The sequence below is a fragment of the Urocitellus parryii genome, chromosome 5, assembly GCF_045843805.1.
Source record: "Urocitellus parryii isolate mUroPar1 chromosome 5, mUroPar1.hap1, whole genome shotgun sequence".
Classification (NCBI taxonomy): Eukaryota; Metazoa; Chordata; class Mammalia; order Rodentia; family Sciuridae; genus Urocitellus; species Urocitellus parryii.
In genome coordinates, this window is record NC_135535.1 from 651,013 (window position 1) to 669,947 (window position 18,935).

At 51.6% G+C, this 18,935-nt stretch overlaps 1 protein-coding gene across 1 annotated transcript; it reads right to left on the minus strand.

Annotated features, from left to right (window-relative positions):
- Nucleotides 1-21: 21 nt before the first annotated feature.
- On the minus strand, nt 22-18,604 carry Selenoo (selenoprotein O). The gene is made up of 9 exons (XM_026413582.2): nt 18,041-18,604; nt 14,081-14,284; nt 12,522-12,708; nt 4,666-4,796; nt 3,907-4,187; nt 1,573-1,723; nt 831-1,016; nt 540-696; nt 22-461 (listed from the first exon to the last, which is right to left on the minus strand). The coding sequence occupies exons 1-9, from the start codon at nt 18,592-18,594 to the stop codon at nt 306-308; spliced, it is 2,007 nt and encodes a 668-aa protein (XP_026269367.1). The 5' UTR covers nt 18,595-18,604; the 3' UTR covers nt 22-305.
- Nucleotides 18,605-18,935: the final 331 nt, after the last annotated feature.

Here is an 18,935-nt window from a genome sequence, read left to right on the forward strand (position 1 = left end):
AGGAGGCAGAGCCACCACAGGCCTGAGGAAGCTGATTTTTATTTAGGGACCTGGCCCAGACCTTCTTTGAGGATGAAGTGGACAGGGGGCTGCCACTGCTGCCCCAAGGCCTGGCCCCCTCTGCATCACCTGCAAGGAGGTGGAACCCTTGTCCCCAAACTCGGGCAGTGCTGCTGAGCTGGCTTCCAACAGAGACTGGTCAGGGTCTGACTGGAGGTCTCTGCCATCATGGAGAGAAGCTCAGGGGCAGCCTGGCACATCTCGGCAGCTCAGCAGCACTGAGCGCCTCGGGAGAGGCCGAGGCACTACGAGGATCATGTCACACACAGCTCTGCTGCCCAGAGTGGGGGCTTGCTGCTATAGGACTGTCCCCCAGGGACTGCCTCCGCAGCCTCAGAGCCTCCAGCCGCTTCCCCATCACTGTGGTAAGGAGATTCCAGCAGCTTCAGCACCCGCCGTACCTGGAGGGAGAGTCCAGGTGAGGGATGCTGGCCAGCCCACCCTCCCAGGGACAGAGTGGGGACGGGGGGCATGCTTGCCTCTGAGAAGTCCCCCTTCTCGGCGGCCTCGATGGCGCTCTGTGCGATGTAGTTCCTCAGGACGTACTTGGGGTTGTTGGCCTTCATCACGTGCACTCGCTCTGCCTGCCAGGCCGCCACATCGCCGGCACCCTCCATGTCCCTCTCCAGCCGGACTCTGGAAATCACAGCCCAGCTGCTCTTTCAGCAGGAGCAGCCAAAGGGCGCCCATGCAGGATCATCTGCAACCACCTGAGCCGTGGCCGCGGCACAGAGCAGCAGGCACCCTGCAACCCTGCATTCGGGGCTCACCGGTATTCCTGCAGCCAGTCAGCCCAGCGGCCCCTGTTCCTGCTCTGCAGCTCCTCGGGGCTCAGCTGCTCCAGCCGTGACTGCTGCTCCACGCGGTCCAGCTCCCTTGCCAGGTTTGCCTGGGTGCCAATGAGTGCGAAGAGCTGTGGGTTCGACTGCGCCAGCATGAGCATCATGGAGAGCTGCCTGGGGGAGGAGGCATGAGCCTGCAGCCAGGGCCGCTATCCTTTGCCCCAGGTGGGCACCAGCTGCAGGTCTGCTGCTTGGGATGTCAGCCCACATGCTAACAAAGCGTGTCCTGGATAGTCACCAGCCCCAGGGCACAATGCCTGTCACTCCCCACTAAACTCCTTTCTGTGTGACCGGCCTGTGGTTCTTATTCAGAAGCCACCACCAGCGCTGCCGGGGTCTCGTCCCGAGTCTGAGCAGCATCTTGCACGTGGCATGCCCATTCTGTGGTCTGCCTGGGATCTGAGTCGCAGGCTCTTGCCAGGTATACCACAGCTGCCTGGATGCCCACTATCCCCATCCAATCTGTGCCCCACCCACATCCGTATCCCTGGGCTTTCCTCTGACCAATAGGCCCAAGTCACAGTTGGGACCTAAGTGCCCCCATTCCCAGGAGGAGGCTTGTGTGGGTCCCCTAGGACTAGCCGTCTCCAGCCATCCCCAAGATCTTTGTTTCTGAATGCCCCTCCCCTTGTGAAAGCAAACCCCATGGTAGAAAGACCTGAGTACCCACCGGGGATCCATCTGGGGCCGGAAGGCAAGCCTCAGCTCCTCCAGGGAGGCGCACTGCGAGGTCAGGGTGGTCAGGAATTCAGCCAAGCCAGGTGACTGTGGCTCGAGCGGGAAGGAGCTCAGCAAGGAGAAGGTGTTTGTGAAGTCGGCACCTGTACACAAGCTGCTCAGGTGGAGGCTGGTAGACGCCAGCCCCACACCCCCTCGAGGCCAACACATGTCCCCTCTCCAGTGGGCCCTGCTGGGCCCTGACCCCTCAGCTACCACCCATCTGCTACCGTTTCCTGTGACTCTGTAGGTTGTCCCCGAAACAGATAACAACAGACACAGCTGTCCCTGCCTGCAACGGGAGCCATTGCCACCCTCAGCCTTGTGTGTCAAGGCTGGGCACAGGAACCATGGCATCCCCTAAGAAGGAAACTAAAGAAAACAAGGGACCAAAGCAGCATGCTCGGGCGGGGGTGGGCAGGGAGGTGGTCAACAAGAGCAGTCGTGGAGAATGAGGGACAAAGTTTCAAGACATACAGAGAATAGAGCAGAACAGCCCAAGTGCTTCCCTTGGTAACCATGTCTGCACTCATGGATCCAGAGACAGGTGACCACATGCTGTCCATAGGGGCTGGCCTGAGACAAGATGAGACTCCTAAGCAATGTGACCCAAGGGGCTGAGGCCACTCTGAAGTCAGACAAAACAGGCCAGGCCCAAACTATAACAGAGACAGCACAGCCACCACATCAGGAAGATGTGGAAGTGACCAAGCACGTAGTTAGCGAAGCTGGAGGAGAAACAGCGGCTCCACAGAATATGGCACTCTCAGTAATGCGCAGACCATCTGGGCAAGAGCAGGGAATACCCTAGCTCTGAAGAGCACAGGGGCTTCTGCCACGGGCACTGTCTAGGCCACAATGGGATGAAGCTAGATACCACTTCGGTGCTCTGTGTCCTGTTAGTTTCATTAACAGGAAGGAAAAGTGTGAATCATAGTTTTTGGTGGTACCAGAGATTGAACCCAGGGGTGCTCTACCATTAAGCTACGTCCACAGACCTTTTTAAGATTATTTTAAATTCTCAGATGGTCTTGCTAAGGTGCCCAGTCTGACCTGGAACTTGCCATCCTCCTGCCTCAGCCTCCCAGCGGCTGAGATTACAGATGTACACTGCCACATTCAGCTTAAACACCATACTCTTCATCTACCATAGGTTAAAAAAGAGATCACAAGCAAAATTATAAAGTACTTAGAGCAACATGCAGCAAGAGCTGTGCTCAGAGGGATGTGTACAACAGTAAATGTGTACATTTTAAACAATCTAAAATCACTCAACTATATAAAAGCAAAACAAAACCAAAAAGAAGAGTAAAATAAGACCAAAATTAGCAAAAGCGAAAGAAATCTGGTTATAAGGATCAGAGGGGAAATGAACAGTGGGAAAAGTAATAGACAATGAAAGTAGGAGTTGGTTCTTGTAGTAAAAGATCAACAAAATTGGCTGGGCGCACGTTTGTAAACCGAGCAGCTCAGCTAAATAAAATACAAAACAGGGCTGGGATGTGGCTCAGTGGGCGAGTGTCTGAGTTTAATCCCCAGTACCTCCCCGCCCCCTAAAAAAAAATCAGACAAGAGGAGGGGATGCGTCAAATGTGCAAGTGTGTGTCACTGGTGGAGAGTGAAGGGGGAATTCATGGAGGACACTGCCCGCTCTCATTTGTGAAGTGCCCGGTGTGGACTGGGGCCTGCAGGGACTGAGGTGGAGCTCCCCTTCAGACAGGAGGTTCTGCCAGGCACAGTGGCCACACCTGTAACGCCATCTGAACAGCTTACTGGAACCTTGTCTCAATACAAAATAGGGCTGAGGATGGGGCTCGGTGGTCGAGTGTCCCCAAGTTCAATCCCCAGTACCAAAAATAATAAGATCTGGACATATGCTACAAGAGCCAGTCATGGTCACACGTGGAAAGTGGAATGGTGGGTGTCAGGGCTGTGAGGGCTCTAAGGGTTGGAGTTTCAAGGAGGCCAAGTTCGGGTTCAGGATGGTGGTGGTGGCTGCATGGCATTCAGACGTGCTCAAAGCCACTGAGTATGTATCTCTAAAATGGTCAATTGGGGCCAGGCCTGTAAGCCCAGCTGCTGAGGCAGAATGATCGTAAGTCCAAGGCCTCAGCAACTTAACAAGACATTGTCTCTAAAAGGACTCAGGGTGCAGCTCAGTGGTAAAGCACCACTGGGTTCAATCCCCAGTACCTGCCCCCCTCAAAAAAAAAAAGGTGAAAAGAGAAAATTGCGAATTTGCCCACAGTAATAATGCCAGAACTGGCTGCAATGTGTGCCCACTCACCAGTCTGGTGCATGGTCTCCAGGAGCCTGGCCACCAGTGCTCCATCCCCGTCCTGTGCCACACGTACGAGGCCGAGCTTACGGCGCATCTTCTGCAGGTAGTGCCTTTGGAACTCGGAGTCAAACTCCTCCTCCAGGGCGGCTTCAGCTAGCTCGAGGGGCAGCTCGGGCGCCAGTGCCTCCGCCAGCTTCCGCAGGTTCCACTTGCACACCTCGGGCTGCCTGCTGTACGAGTAGCGCCCGGCGTCGTCCGAAGCATTGCACACGTGGTCAGGGTCGTACCTGCCACACAGGCCAGACTGCAGTGCTGTGAAGGACACACCCAGAGGGCGGGCCCTGTGTGGCCACCACCCGGTCCTGCCCTGACCCTGGATGGCCCTGGTTCTTCTGCCTACACCTCAAGTGCAGGAGAGCTGGGCTCTCCTCAGCCCGCCAGGGGCCAGGCAGCCCTGACTTCCTGCCCAGCACCTGTGCCCAACCCCACGGGGGAGGGAACCTTTCTAAAATGCACAGACGGCTCACACTGCTTTTGCTCAAAACCCTCCAGGAGATTCCTGCTTCCAGGAATGGCCAGTCAGGCGTTGTTAAGAATTAAACACTGAAAAAAGACTTGTGCACACAATCCCCACGCCCCAGGTCAGATGCTCCTTGCCTTCCCTCACCCTGTGACTGCGGCTGGGGCCTGCACCTCAGGGGTTAGTTCCTAGGTGGGCAGCAGGCTGCCTATAGCTCACCACTTACAGCCCAAGGGACGGCTCACCTGTCCAGGAAGCCAAAGGGCCCATAGTCAATGGTAAGCCCCACGATGCTCATGTTGTCAGTGTTGAGCACGCCATGGCAGAAGCCCACACACTGCCACTCGGCCACCATGCGGGCTGTGCGTCGTATCACCTGGGGAAGGACAGGTACTGACAGCTCCCTCCTGGTCCTGCCCACCACAACCACCCTCACTGTCCACCGACCCCCGCAAAGCCAGCAGTGTTTCTGAGTGATTCCTGCTCTCCAACGACGTCTGGGGGGCTCTACCCAGGGCCCCTGTAGTCTCTGCTCAGTGTTCCAGGAGAGGTGTGTCTGGTAAGCTGGCACGTGGGGCCTCAGCTGCCACTTACACCACCTTCCGTTCCTCATATGCTCACCATTTTGGTTTTAAACCAAACCAGAAAAATCAGGCAACCGATTTGGTTGGGCAGACTTGGGCCCATTATAAAGGCCCCATGGGGGGCTGGGGATGTGGCTCAAACGGTAACACGCTCGCCTGGCATGCACGGGGCGCTGGGTTCGATCCTCAGCACCACATAAAAATAAAAAAATAAAGATGTTGTGTCCACCGAAAACTGAAAAATAAATATTAAAAAGTTCTTTCTCTCTCTCATAAGTAAATAAATAAAGGCAGGCCCCATGGGTACCAGTAAGGAACATGCCACCTGGCACAATGTGCTGGGTCCAGGCTGAGGTGCCCTGCAAGCTGCTGCCTATCCACACTGGGTGCCACAAAATGGGGTGTGCCCACCAGCCCTGCTGCTCACCCAGCACTCCCACCACATGTGCGGCTGGAGAACAGGAGTCTCAGGATGCGGGCTGCCTCCAGGGCCCTCACTCCACCTTGCCCTTGCCCGCAGGGTCCTGCATGTGTCTTGTTTCATGTCAGAGCATAGATGCTCCTGAGAACTGGGCAGCACTGTCCTTTCAGCTCCACTGTCAGACCAAGGCTCAGAGGGATGGAGCAAGCTGACCAGACCACCTACCCACACCTGTGCCATGTGGCTGAGCCGGCCAGAGGAGGGGCCTGTTGTGTAATGGGCCCACCGACACCTGCTTAGTGCCACTGCTGCTGACCTGTGGGGGCCCAGCCCAAGCCACTGGGCAGATGGGCCTGAACCTGCCCTGGCTGCAGTGGCTCCATGGTGGTCTGGCCCTTGGAGATGACCCCTGTGTTCCTTACCTGGCCTGGACCTTCCTCTTTCCCTCTGCCCACTGAGGCTGCAGGCTGTGGGCCAGACCAGGTGATAACCTGACTGAGCAGACGAGTGTGCTGTCTGTGGCAGGGGCAGGGGCCCTGTGGGAGGCCAACCTTATGGGTGACTGAGTTACACTGCCCAGCGGGGTGCTGAGGCGCTCAGTCACAGAAATGGGTGTGTCTTGCTACAGCCCCATGGGTGAAGCTATGCTCACCTGTTCCTTTGTAATATGACCCCTTGCCCTGTTTAGGATAGAATCTTCCATGGAAGTGCCTTGTGTGTGTCCCCTTCTCTTACTGTGCCCTTGGGTGTGGCCTACCCAGGTGTCAGTCAACCTGCTGACAGTGGACATCATGAAGATAGACTCAGCCCCTGAAACCTGACCCCCTGCCTCATTTGAATAGCTTCTCCTCAATAAAAGGGGTCAGTGCGTGTGCTCTTGCTCTCTCTCTCTTTCTGTGGACCCTTAAGGTCAGAGGAGTCGCGAGAACAGAAACCTGGCAATTGGCGTCCAACGTGGGCTGAAAGGTCTTTAAGCCGCCGGGACAAAAGCAACAAATGCTGGCTCCTAAGGGGACTCCAATTTAAATATTAAAGAAAGTGAAGTTGAAAGTTCTCTCCAGAAGTTAAGCATCTTAGGATTGCAGAGTATTGTGGGCATAATTGTAGAAAGTAAGTGAATTAGACAAAAGGAAAATCTGTGACGTTGAAATTTTTAATATTGGGGTATAATTGTAGAGACTCTAAATAAATATAGTTATTAAGACGATTGATGGGCTATGTTGTTGAGTTGAGTCCTCTCCATGGAAAGCGCGCTTTTGTGGATTTTTAAAAATTATTTTTACAAATCTTTATAAAAGATTTTTTGGGGGCTAGGATTGTTGCTCAGTGGTAGAGTGCTTGCCTAGCATGGGCGGAACCTGAGTTCCTCAGCATTATGTTCTAGAAGTTTGTGCTAGGAGAGTGAGAAAAAGGGAGAGAAAATGTGATGTTTATCTGGAGAGAAATAAGTCTCAATTTTCTATTGTTTTTGTCAATACTCAGAAAGTATGTATGGACCTTTTTACTACATGATTGTCCTGTGAGTCAGAATGGCTGTAACTCAGTCGCTGGGGACAAGAGACTTTAGCCAAGGCTGCTTGCTGCTTGCTACGGGGTCCTAGCACCTGCGGCCAGCAGTGCTTTTAACCCTTGAATTACTTGACCTAAATGCTGAACACAGACTAATTTAAGATCTGATAGTAATGCTAGCGTTTGCTTCTAAAAAACCTTTGGAGCACCCACGTGCCACAGAAAAAAAGTGCAGGATGTACACGAGCTGCAACCGCAGGTCGCAGAGACAGAACAAGCTGCAGTAGGATCTTGGCCAGGCGGGGGAAAATGCAGACAAAGTAAAACAAAATGCAATCGGCTAGGAAAACTTGGGGAACTTTTGCCCCAACAACGGGCAGCGGACTCCATGTTGTTTGCATCACCATGGTAACCAGGGGCTGCCTGGCCGAAGAGCAGGCTTCCTGGTCCCACCTCCCACTTTCACTGGCTTCCCATTGGTTCTTTCACAGTCACTCAGACAGGACTTCTAGTCCCGCCTTCCAGCCACTAACCTGTACTACTGTGTTTCAGATTTCTGCCGGAGCTGTTCAGAGCCTGTATTTTTAAATATGCCCACCTGTAAATGCTAAGGAAAGATATTTTTTTCAGACAAAATTTAATTCCACAGGTTTCTATGTTGCAGCCCTAAATTTAAGTTAGTTCTGAGTTAAATAACCTGACTTTTCTCTACAGTTGTATTACTAAATAATGTTCTATTGATGAGATATCAAACATGCTTCTTTATATTTTACTTTTAATAATTATAATTCTGTCTACAACATATCTAAGTATTTTAACTATATTTTCATTGATATTTCTTATCAAAGTATAATAATTTGTTTATAGATTCTAAGGTTTTCAGAAATTGTTATAAAGTACAAAAAAAATTTTTTTTAAAAGAAAAAGATGCTTCAACAAAGAAAAAGCACACATGGATCCCTAAAAAGAAGAAAGAAATCATCTTTGGGTAAAACAAGGTCTTTATATTCATTTTCCTAAGTAAAAAAGATTTTTATATTGTTATCTAAACAGATGATGTAAAAAGTTATAACGATTAAAAAAGAGATTTATATATACTAAACTGATTATAATTAATTTAAGGGTATTTCAGGTTATTTTCCTAATTTAACTATACTAATGTGAGCTAAGATTTTGTCCATATTTTGACATGATAAGCAACCTATTAAAATGTAAGTTTATTTCTTTAAAGTAAGATCCTTATTGCTTAATAATTCTTACTGTTTAAGACAAAGATTAGTTTTGGTAAATAAATTCACATTGTTGATTAAACATTAAATATATTGAACTACTAACTTAAATCCCGATTTTAACAATTGTCCTTAGAGACTAAAATTGATCTATTCTAAGACACTGAGATACTAATTTTTACATATTTTGTTTGTTAGATAATTATAAAAATTTAAAAAAAACATTTTATTAAGACTAAGGTTCTCCAAATTAAAGTTATATATTAATTTTAAACAATAAAACTTAAAAAAATTCATTGATATTATATAAGTTCTCTAACTAGATCTATTGTCCATAAAAAATACAGTAGGATTTATATACTACTCCCTACACAGAAAATAACCTTCATCATATTTTTTAAAGGCAATTAAGAGATACCTGTTTAAAGGATAATATTCTAAAATACAGAGATTTTGAGACATTCTCTCAAAAAGATTGAAGATTCTTTCTAAATTGTTAGGATGGATCGACTAGTCTATTAAAAAATTTTAATAATCAATAAAAGGTAAATCTATTCTTAGTAATTTAAATACTTGTACTATTATCTATAACTTAAACTAATAATACTATGACTTATGCCAAGCCTTTACTCAATTTTATTAAATAAGGAAAAGGGGGAATACAGGATCCCAGAGAGACACTAGATTTTACAAAATACTTTAAAAGTTTTTTCTTGGGGCTGGGATGTGGCTCAAGCGGTAGCGCGCTCGCCTGGCATGCGTGAGGCCCGGGTTCGATCCTCAGCACCACATACAAACAAAGATGTAGTGTCCGCCAATAACTAAAAAATAAATATTAAAAAAAAAAAAAAGTTTTTTCTTAAATTGTAATATTGAGAGTCTTAATGTTACTGAACATGATTCAGTAAATTAAATCAGATATCAAAGGAGAGTTTAAACCAGTCATCATTATAATGACTAAGAAACCTGGCACAGGAAGGTCAATTTCCAGCTACAAAGTTTATAGCCATGCAGCTTCACGAGCTTGTCAGGTAAATAAAAATTATGAAAAGGCTTGTATGGACCCATTTCCCAGGTCCACCTTTAATGTGTCTTGCAGTGTGGACTGGAAAGTCCACCCATGAAACTAGATTAATTGTCCTGACTGTAATGGTCAGTTATACCTGTATATTGATTCTATGGTAAAGAGACTGTCTGGAAGTATCTTTTGAGAAAAAGACAGTGTTGAAATAATGGATTGTTCCGCATCCATATGGATAGCAGCTATGGACCAGATGTGAGTAACACCGATTAAGGGCCAGTTCTGTATGAGGGATCTCTCTTCATCTGTCTCTCTCAGCTTCGTCACTATATTACAGTTTGTCTGTCTACGGCCTGTCTCCTTCCTTCCTGAACACATCCCCCACCAGCCCAGTGCTGTGAGCTGGGTCCTCCATGGAGAAGAAACCTGAGTTTGCTGATCCCAGGGTAAATGCTGGCGTGGAGGCCACGGGGGTGTTATCTATCAAGGAGACAGCCCTCCTGGGGACGATGCCATGCACACTCCACATCACCCTGTTTGGCCCTGGAGAATGGCTGGTTAGCCAGTGACGGGTAAGATTCCTCAAGGGAGGGACAACCTAAGACAGGCACAGTCGCAGAGGGGCCATCAGGAGAAAATTTGGGGGCCAACAGAGGTGAGGCACAGAACGTCACCCCCCACTGGTGCAAAGGCCTAATTCTTCTCCCCTTCTGAGAGAGGTCTCCTGCCCCATGGCTGCTTTGCTCCCCACATCCAGCTCAGATTAGAACCCTAGTGACAGAGACTAGTCAACAGTGACTGCCTGCTCACCACAGCAGGAGACAGATGCAGCTACAGGAATAGGCCGTGTCTGGATGCTTTTCTCTTTCTTGGTTCCCATTTTTTTCTATGCTTTTCCTTTTCCTTTCTTTTCTCATCAGGGTTCTCCTTTGACGATAAATTTAATAGAAGAGGAGAAAATGTTAGAAAAGCCTTCAGTTACAACTAACAGCTACGAGCATAGAGTTTCCTCACAGTATGGTTACACTGGGCAGAAGATGATTGGCCTGTGGATATTGTCTTGCTAATGGAGATTGACAGGCACGCCCCACTCAAACCCTGTGACAGTTGTGTACATTCCAAAAAGAAACTGAGCTACTGGACATTGACTTGAGGTTTGTCACCAGCCAGTTATCATCAGCTCCCAGGACTGAGGTAGCCAAATAGTGGAGCAACAAATTGACCACACCAGTGACAGAAACTTATGCTACACAGCAGATAAAAAACTCAAGCCAGCCAATTTTGCTGGACTTTAGTGACTAAGACTACATTTACCTTTATGGACAATTGTTGGAAAGATTATTAAAATAAATTTTTCCAAGGGTATTTGTATTACTGACAGACCTAATTAACTCCTTAAATATGAGAGTGAAGAGAAAAAATTATTAATATCCTGTAGTCTATAAAAATATAACTTATTGCCTCATTAATCATTGCCAGCTAATATTTCAGAACTATAATATGCTGAAGTTAATATTCAGGCTTTAAAACAGGTGTATGTCTATTAACCAGACCTAGACAAACTGTGATCTCATAATCCCTAAAGTAACTACTTTAAATATTATTCCTTGCTTATTCAATTTTGGCCTTTGTGGCTATGTCTTAAAATTTACAATATATAGATTTTCTTAATGTTTGATTTAAATTACATCCAACTTCCTTCATGGTCAGATAAATAGGGATGGAAGGATGAGAACTAAGTAATGATGTTCTAGAAGACAATGTAATGAATAATGTGAGTGAGCCCTTTGCTCCATGGTTTATGGAGAGGCCTAAATGCCATGGCAATGAAAATGTCTGTTACTATGGCCAAAAACAATGCGTCCCAATAAAATTGGGAAAAGATTAAAAATCTTCTGATGAGTGTTTGGCAAGGTAATAATAATCCAGATTATTGTGTTGACTGTTATGAAGATAATATGTTTTCTACTAATTTTTTTTGTTTCAATAGCAGATTGTGATAACCTTGGACCAAGAGCCAAGTGACTGAAAGAAAATTTCCCAGTTACATTATTTGTTTTATATTAAGAAAGGGGGAATATGTGGGAGGCCAACCTTATGGGTGACTGAGTTACACTCCCCAGCGGGGTGCTGAGGCGCTCAGTCACAGAAATGGGTGTGTCTTGCTACAGCCCCATGGGTGAAGCTATGCTCACCTGTTCCTTTGTAATATGACCCCTTGCCCTGTTTAGGATAGAATCTTCCATGGAAGTGCCTTGTGTATGTCCCCTTCTCTCACTGTGCCCTTGGGTGTGGCCCAGGTGTCAGTCAACCTGCTGACAGTGGACATCATGAAGATAGACTCAGCCCCTGAAACCTGACCCCCTGCCTCATTTGAATAGCTTCTCCTCAATAAAAGGGGTCAGTGCGTGTGCTCTTGCTCTCTCTCTCTTTCTGTGGACCCTTAAGGTCAGGGAGCCGTCACAGCAACCCCAAAGAAAAAGGTATTTGTGTCTCCTGTGTGGTTATTTCACGCAGCCCAGTTAGCCCAGTTTAACTAGAGTGACCCCTGAGCCTTTTAGTCTCGAGAACAGAAACCCGGCAGGGCCCAGACCCAACTTGGGCAATCCCTGTCTCCCCCCAATGACAACAGGCCAGTCCTCCCCTCCAGTGCTCTCCCCAGGCCAGGGCCTTGCTGGCTCCTGCAGATAGACCCAGCACACAGACCCCTCAAGGACGCTCAAGAACCACAGTGCCCCGGGCCCCCGCAGTGCTCACAGCCTGACCAGTGTGCTTGCAGCTGCCCAAGCCACAAGGCTGCAGGAGAGGATGGCACCTGGGCAAAAGCTTTGTCCATGGCTGAAATGACTGTGTTCAGCAGTGGGTGGGGCCCCGCTATGGTTTAGATGGGAGTGTCCTCCAAAAGTTCATGTGCAGACACTGCAGGAAGGCTTACCGCGAAGTACCTGGGGTGGGAGAGCCCTGGCATAATCAGTGCATTGACGGCCTGTGGGAACGAGCTGGCGGTGACTGAAGGCACAGGGTGTGGCTGGAGGAGGGGTCACTGGGGTGTGCCTTTGGGGTGTACATCTTGAGCTCTCTGGCTCTCTGCTTCCTGGTGCCATGTCCTGAGCTCCTCCCTCGTCACACCCTCCTGCCATGACGCTCTTTCTGCCTCACCTGGGGCCCTGAGGAGTGGAGCCAGCTGACTCAGACTGAGACCTCTGAAATCATGAGCTCGCAAATAGACTTTTCCTCTCTAAAATCAGGTCTTTTGGTCACAACAGCAAAAAAACTGACTGAAACAGGCCTCAAGTTCCTGGGCATAGGGGCCCGTGGGTGCTTGGCCTCCACCTACCTCTCGGAAGAAGGCCACGTTCCTCTGCACATGGTCAGTGCAGTGGGCGTGGGCAGCCTGGATTTCAGGGTAGAAAGAGCCAATCACATAGTCAAGCATCTGGACTCTGATGTCATTCCGTCCCACGCTGGGACCTGCACGCCCCGTATGCTCATCAGCAGGCTTAAAAATCTCAAAGGATCCAAACCTGGAGGGAAGACCCAGGTGTTTGACAATTCAGAGACCCCAGCACCTTGTAAGAAAAATAAAAAAGAAGCCAGCTGAGGCCCTGCAGGAAAGCCCCTGGTCAGGCAGCAGGCCACCAGCTCTGAAGGCCCAGGTGCACCTGGATCCTGGCCCATTTTCAGGCAGACAGCTCCTACTCTGGCAGCCCAGAGATGGCCAGAGCTTCTCCTGCCCCACTCCAGCATCCTGGCAGGGAGGACAGGGTGGGTTCTAGGCTGCAGGCGGTTGCTGTCATACTGGGATTGCTTCTGGCAGCCAGTGGGCCGAGGCCGAGAGGCTGCGGGTATTGCAGAGACAAAACAGCCTCCAGCAGGCATCATCAGAGCCACCACAAGGCAGACCTGGGCCCTGGTTCCTCCCACTCCCCCCTGGTCAGAAAGGCCAGAGACCCTCACAGTCCATCTCAGGCATGAGCAGCTGGTGGCTGTCGGGGACCTGGCAGAACGGGAGAACCACAAGGTGAGCCCAGCTCTTGGTTCAGGGAACCAGTTCTGAAGGTGCTAGAAGTCAGGCAGCGAGGTGATGGCAGAGATAAGATGAGGATAATGCTGAGGTTTCTCATGGTCAGAAACAGCTTTACAAATATGGGAAAACCAGCCAGATGCGCTGGCGCATGGCTGTAAACCCAGTGGCTTGCAAGGCTGAGGCAGGAACAAGGCCCTAAGCAACTTAATGAGACCCTGTTTCTAAATAAAATATAAAAAGAGGCTGGGGATGTGGCTCAGTGGTTGAGTGCCTTTGGGCTCAGTCAATCCTCAGTACCAAGCAAAACAACCTTCCACAGCACTTGAGAGATTGTGGTGAACTCATTATTGTTTTCAATAAATACAGATGTTTACATGTTGTTCCCAGCTGTCCTGAGAGGGCCTGAGAGCAGGGAGCACACCTGGTGCTGTGGCTTCTTGAGGACTGTGTGGCCCAGGGCCTGGGGTAGGAAAGCACCAGAAAGGACTCCGGTCACTGAGCAGCTGGACTGCGTCTGGACAGATAAGGATGACCACAAGGACTACAGCACACCCGCTTTTTATCAGCCTGTTTGTTTATGACACTGAGCCCATTTCCTTGGTCAATTTTAGGTAGTTCCTTGTCTTACACTCCTAGGAATCTCCTTTTGGACAGCCCCTCCTCCCAGGCATGGTCCTGTGGGGGTCCCTCTGCCCAGCCAGCCCCACCGTCTACCAGGATGGGACAACCAACCTCCTGCACTGAGTCTCTCCTGGGGCATGGAATACCAGTCTGCTGGCTCCTCTGTTCTGCGCGACCTTCCGGCTGCACAAGCGCAGTCTAGGACTCTACAAGCAGGCGTGCAGGCAGGCCCGGAGGACCAGCATTACCTGATGAAGGTGGGAGCCATTCGCAACACAACTGTGCACTTTTCGTGTTTTGGATTACCATCATAGAACACGTCACGCACCACCGTGGACTCAGATGTGACGCAGGCCCCAGCCCGTGTGGTGGGAACCCCCAGGTGGAACATGGCCTCACTGCAGAGAAATTCCCGGATGCTCGACCGCAGGACTTTGCGGCCATCGGCCTGTCTGAAATCAAACACAGAGGCCAGTGCCTGTCAGACAGGTGTCCACTTGAGCAAAGACACACCCAAACGACACTCTCAGCCAAATGGTTCTTGTGCAGCTCCAACAGCACTGTGAACAAAGGCCACCTCAGACGATTCCAGACATTGTGTGCCCAGGTCTAAGAGCCACACAATCCAGCCCCGTGGAGGACAGAGAAGACCCCACTAGCCCCAAGCACACCCTCGAGCCTGCAGGCTTTACTCACAGAAATGTATTAATTTATCCACAGAAATGTTCTTATTACAATGCACAGATACACACCAGCACTATTTGCAGTACAGAGAAAACTGGATCAGCCCCTGAGAAGGTGAGCTTGGAGGCTCCGCTCATCAGGGTGGGGTGGACAGCCCAACAGCTCTGCCCCCAGCACCACCAGCAGCAGGGAGGCCAGGCCCCAAGCACACAGTGGGCAGAATAGCACACGGGCACACGGTGGCTGCATCTGCTCCTGGTGACAGGCCCCGGGAGGTGCTGCCCATCAGCCAGCCAGCCCGAGAACAGGCCACAGCAGCAAAACTGCACTCTGCTCTGGTCAGCCTTGCACAGCTTGAACTTCTGCACTGAGCCTGTTTCTCTTTTAGAAGTAGAACATAAAAAAGGAGCAGGGGCAGCAGCGCACACAACATTTGGACGGGCCATGTCTAGGTCCTGCTGATCTCCAAGGGCCCTGTCCAGAACCCATACAAACCCACAGTATGCCCAGGGAAGGGCTGTGGTGGTGGTAGTTGGAAACACAGCAAAGGCAGATGTCAAGGAATAAGCCCACTTGGGAAGGTGAGCAGTGTGGCTTCCCTCAGCTGGATACTGGGGGACAGGGTACCACAGGGTGGACTGCTGTCCACAGGCATGAGACTGGATGCTGGGCTCAGCCCTAGACTGGTTGGTTCTTGGGGCCAAGGGCCTTAAGGTGCTGGGTGTGGGAAGCCAACCTTACTGGTGACTGAATTACACTCCCCAGCTGGGTGCTGAGGCGCTCAGTCACAGAAATGGGTGTGTCTTGCTACAGCCTCATGGGTGAAGCTATGCTCACCTGTTCCTTTGTAATATGACCCCTTGCCCTGTTTAGGATAGAATCTTCCATGGAAGTGCCTTGTGTGTGTCCCCTTCTCTTACTGTGCCCTTGGGTGTGGCCTACCCAGGTGTCAGTCAACCTGCTGACAGTGGACATCATGAAGATAGACTCAGCCCCTGAAACCTGACCCCCTGCCTCATTTGAATAGCTTCTCCTCAATAAAAGGGGTCAGTGTGTGTGCTCTTGCTCTCTCTCTCTCTCTCTGTGGACCCTTAAGGTCAGGGAGCCGTCACAGCAACCCCAAAGAAAAAGGTATTTGTGTCTCTTGTGTGGTTACTTCACGCAGCCCAGTTAGCCCAGTTTAACTAGAGTGACCCCTGAGCCTTTTAGTCTCGAGAACAGAAACCCGACAGCTGGGCAGACCTGGACTCGTGCGGCAGAGGAGGGCTCACTCCAGGCTCAACTAACACTTCTGGAGACCTAGTGGGGCCAGGCAGTGAGCCAGGTTGGGGGGTGACGGTGCCCACCTCGGGTGCCTCAGTCTCATCTGCCCCTTTCTTGCCATCTCCTGGGCTCAGAGGAACTCGGCCAGGGCCTATGTCTCCCAGGGCACGCACCCCTCCTAGCTATGGGAGTTGCTCCTTAGCCCAGCAAGAGGCCTCAAGGTTGCCCAGAAGCCAGCACAGTCCAGCTCACCTGGAATCTGATAAAAGCAGCCGCGGGTCCTGTGAGCCCTGTGGCTGGGGCTGCTGTGAGTCTTGTGTTGGATATTCACACTGTGGTTCTGGCTTTTGCTTTGTGAACCTTGTCCTGGGCAAGTAGGCACACTGCCTGGCTTTGGGACCGAAGCCCAGGTATTGAGTTCCCTGAGCTGGCCAGTAGAGGCCTGTCCTGGAACCCCAACAGCCACAGTTGGCAGGGGTGAGAACAACCTACCTGCCCCTCAAAGTCACACCTAGAGGCTCACAACCACCAGGGGCCTCAGCCTCATCTAGAACTGCTGAGGCCACAGAAGGGTAGGCCGAGCCTGAGCAAGGGCCCAAAGACCCCCTTCCTCTTCAAGGAAAATGTTTTAGAAGCTATGGTAGCGTACACCCAGGTCCCTGTTACTTGGAGGCCAAGGCAGGACAACGGCAAATTTGGGGCCAGCCTGGGCAACTTAGCCAAAGTATTTTACCACACCTCAGGTCTTGAAACACTGAATAAAACCCCCCAAGTCTCTAAAAATAAAAAGCATTTTCTGGGGCTGGGGCTGAGTGGTGGGTACTTGCCTAGCAGGTGTGAGGCACTGGGTTCAATCCTCAGCACCACATGTAAATAAATAAGTAAAATAAAGATACATCCATCTATTTATCCATCTATTTTAAAGCATTTTCTGAGGCAGGGTGGGAGAACATCTCACCTGCAGCACTAACAAAGAAAAAAAAAAGCATCCTCTAGGAAACTGATTTATTTCACAAGCTGGTCTTTATAACTGATAAAGATGAAGCATCATCAGGATGAAAGCATGCTCAGAAAAAGGTCTCTGAACACTGTCCAGAAGATGCCTGTAAGCAGGTTGCTGGGGACCATGCACAGCTCAGTGAACTTGTCAGACAGAGCTCAAAGGTTGCAACCTTGGAGATGAGGAAGAGCCAGTCATTCTGAGGATCTGGCCTGGGAGATGAAGAGGGAGGGTGGTTTGAGATGGTGGACATGTCAGTGGCTAGAAAGAGAAGGAGTGAAAGCCTCAGATTTGGAATATTTGACCATTGAACATAAAATGCAGGTTACGTCTATTTTTAAGTCACTGAACAAGCACAGAGTATGAGCAAATATGTGAACGGCAGCCTGACACAGTGGCACACACCTCTAATCCCCGTTACAGTGGCTCAGGAGGCCGAGGCAGGAGGATTTAGAGTTCAGGACCAGCCTTGGCAACTCAGTGAAATCTGGTCTCTAAACAAAATATAAAAAATGGCTGAGGATGTGGCTCAGTGAACAAGGCCCCTTGGGCTCAATCCCTGGTTCACCAAAAAAAAAAAAAAAAAAAAAAAAAAAAAAGCACGTGAACTGCAGTGAAAAGCAGCACAGCAGAACAGGTGCTGTGAGTGTCTAGGAGGCAGGCCTGCCATGGGACAAGCTCTACTGGGATAGGCTGGTTCGGACCACCTGTGTGCCTCCACAGGGTGACCAGAAAGGGCCGGCCCAGGAGAATGCACACAGGGAAGGTGGCTCTGAAGAGCTTCTGTCCCCCAGAGGGTAGGGTGAGCCCACAGGGGCCTCTGTGAAGGAACACCAGCTGAGATGCTGCGGGCAGGGAGGCGGCCCAGGTGGCATTGGGGGAAGGAGCACGCGCCTGGGAAGCCCGGGTAAACATGAGCGTCATGACAGTAATTCGTGGAACTAGCTCTAAAGTCCTCTGCGTGTCATGAGGACAGCGTGGATGCCCATCAGTGCTGTGTTCTTAACGGAAAGATGCTTCATCCGACAGAAGGGGCAGTGGGACCGCCCCGCACCGCCAGTCAGCAGGAGCCCAGGCAGAGCCGGGGGCGGCTTTGTCCCTGGTCCCTTCGCCAGGACACTACCCACCACGACATCCTTCCCAGATAAAGGCTGGCCCAACTCAGGAGGAACGCGCTACTGGGCACGAGCACGTCCCACCCGCCTCACTGAAGGGCGCGGGCGCGGCCGAGGGTCACCCGCCTCCCCGAGCCCCCGCGCACCTGGAGAAGGGCGTGGGGCCGGCGCCCTTGAGCTGCAGCTCCCAGCGCTCGCCGGCCGCCGTGCACACCTCGCCCAGGTACATGGCGGCGCCGTCGCCCAGCTGCCCCGCGAACTGCCCGAACTGGTGCCCGCAGTAGCAGTGCGCGGCCGGCTCGGCGCCGGGCAGCAGCGCGTTGCCGCTGAAGAAGAGCGCGGCCTCGGCCTCCGCCTCGGCCTCGCGCCCGGCGGCCTCCAGCCCCAGCAGCGCCAGCGCCGACCCCGACAGCGCCACGACGCGCGGCTGCTGCAGCGGAGCGGGGCGCGCGCGGCTGAAGCAGGCCCCGGGCACGAGCCGCGGCGCAGACGGGGCGCCCTCGGGGCCCGGCGGCGGCGTCTCCACCGGCAGCAGGCGCAGAGCTCGGTTGTCGAAGCGCAGCCCCGCCAGCCAGCGCGGCGCGGGCTCCATGGCGGCGGCCCAGGCAGAGCAGGGCGCGGGCGGCGGGCGGCCCAGAGGCAGCGGCCAGACACCGGCGGCTGCGAGCGAGGCGAGACGCGCGGCCCGGAACGAGGCCATCCGCCGAGCCGCGCCGCCCGCCGGAAGCCCCACTGTCCCGGTCGGAAGTCCCGCCCCACGTGACGCCCTCTCGCTGGGGGGCGGTGTCCGCAGCCGCGCCTGCGCAGGCCGCACCCCCTAGGATTGGCTCTGACGGGCTGGCTCGTCCATCTTCCTGCCACCGCGGGGTGCCAGTGGCCCCTCGCCCTCGAGGGCCGGGGTCGAGCTCTAGTCTGCAGTGGCCGCGGCTGGCTCCCTGAGTACATGACTTGTAGGTCCCTGAAGTTGCGACCCGGTGACATATGACAGACCAGACTGCTCCGAGTGTGCTGACATGCTGAGTGACGTCCCCAAGACCACAG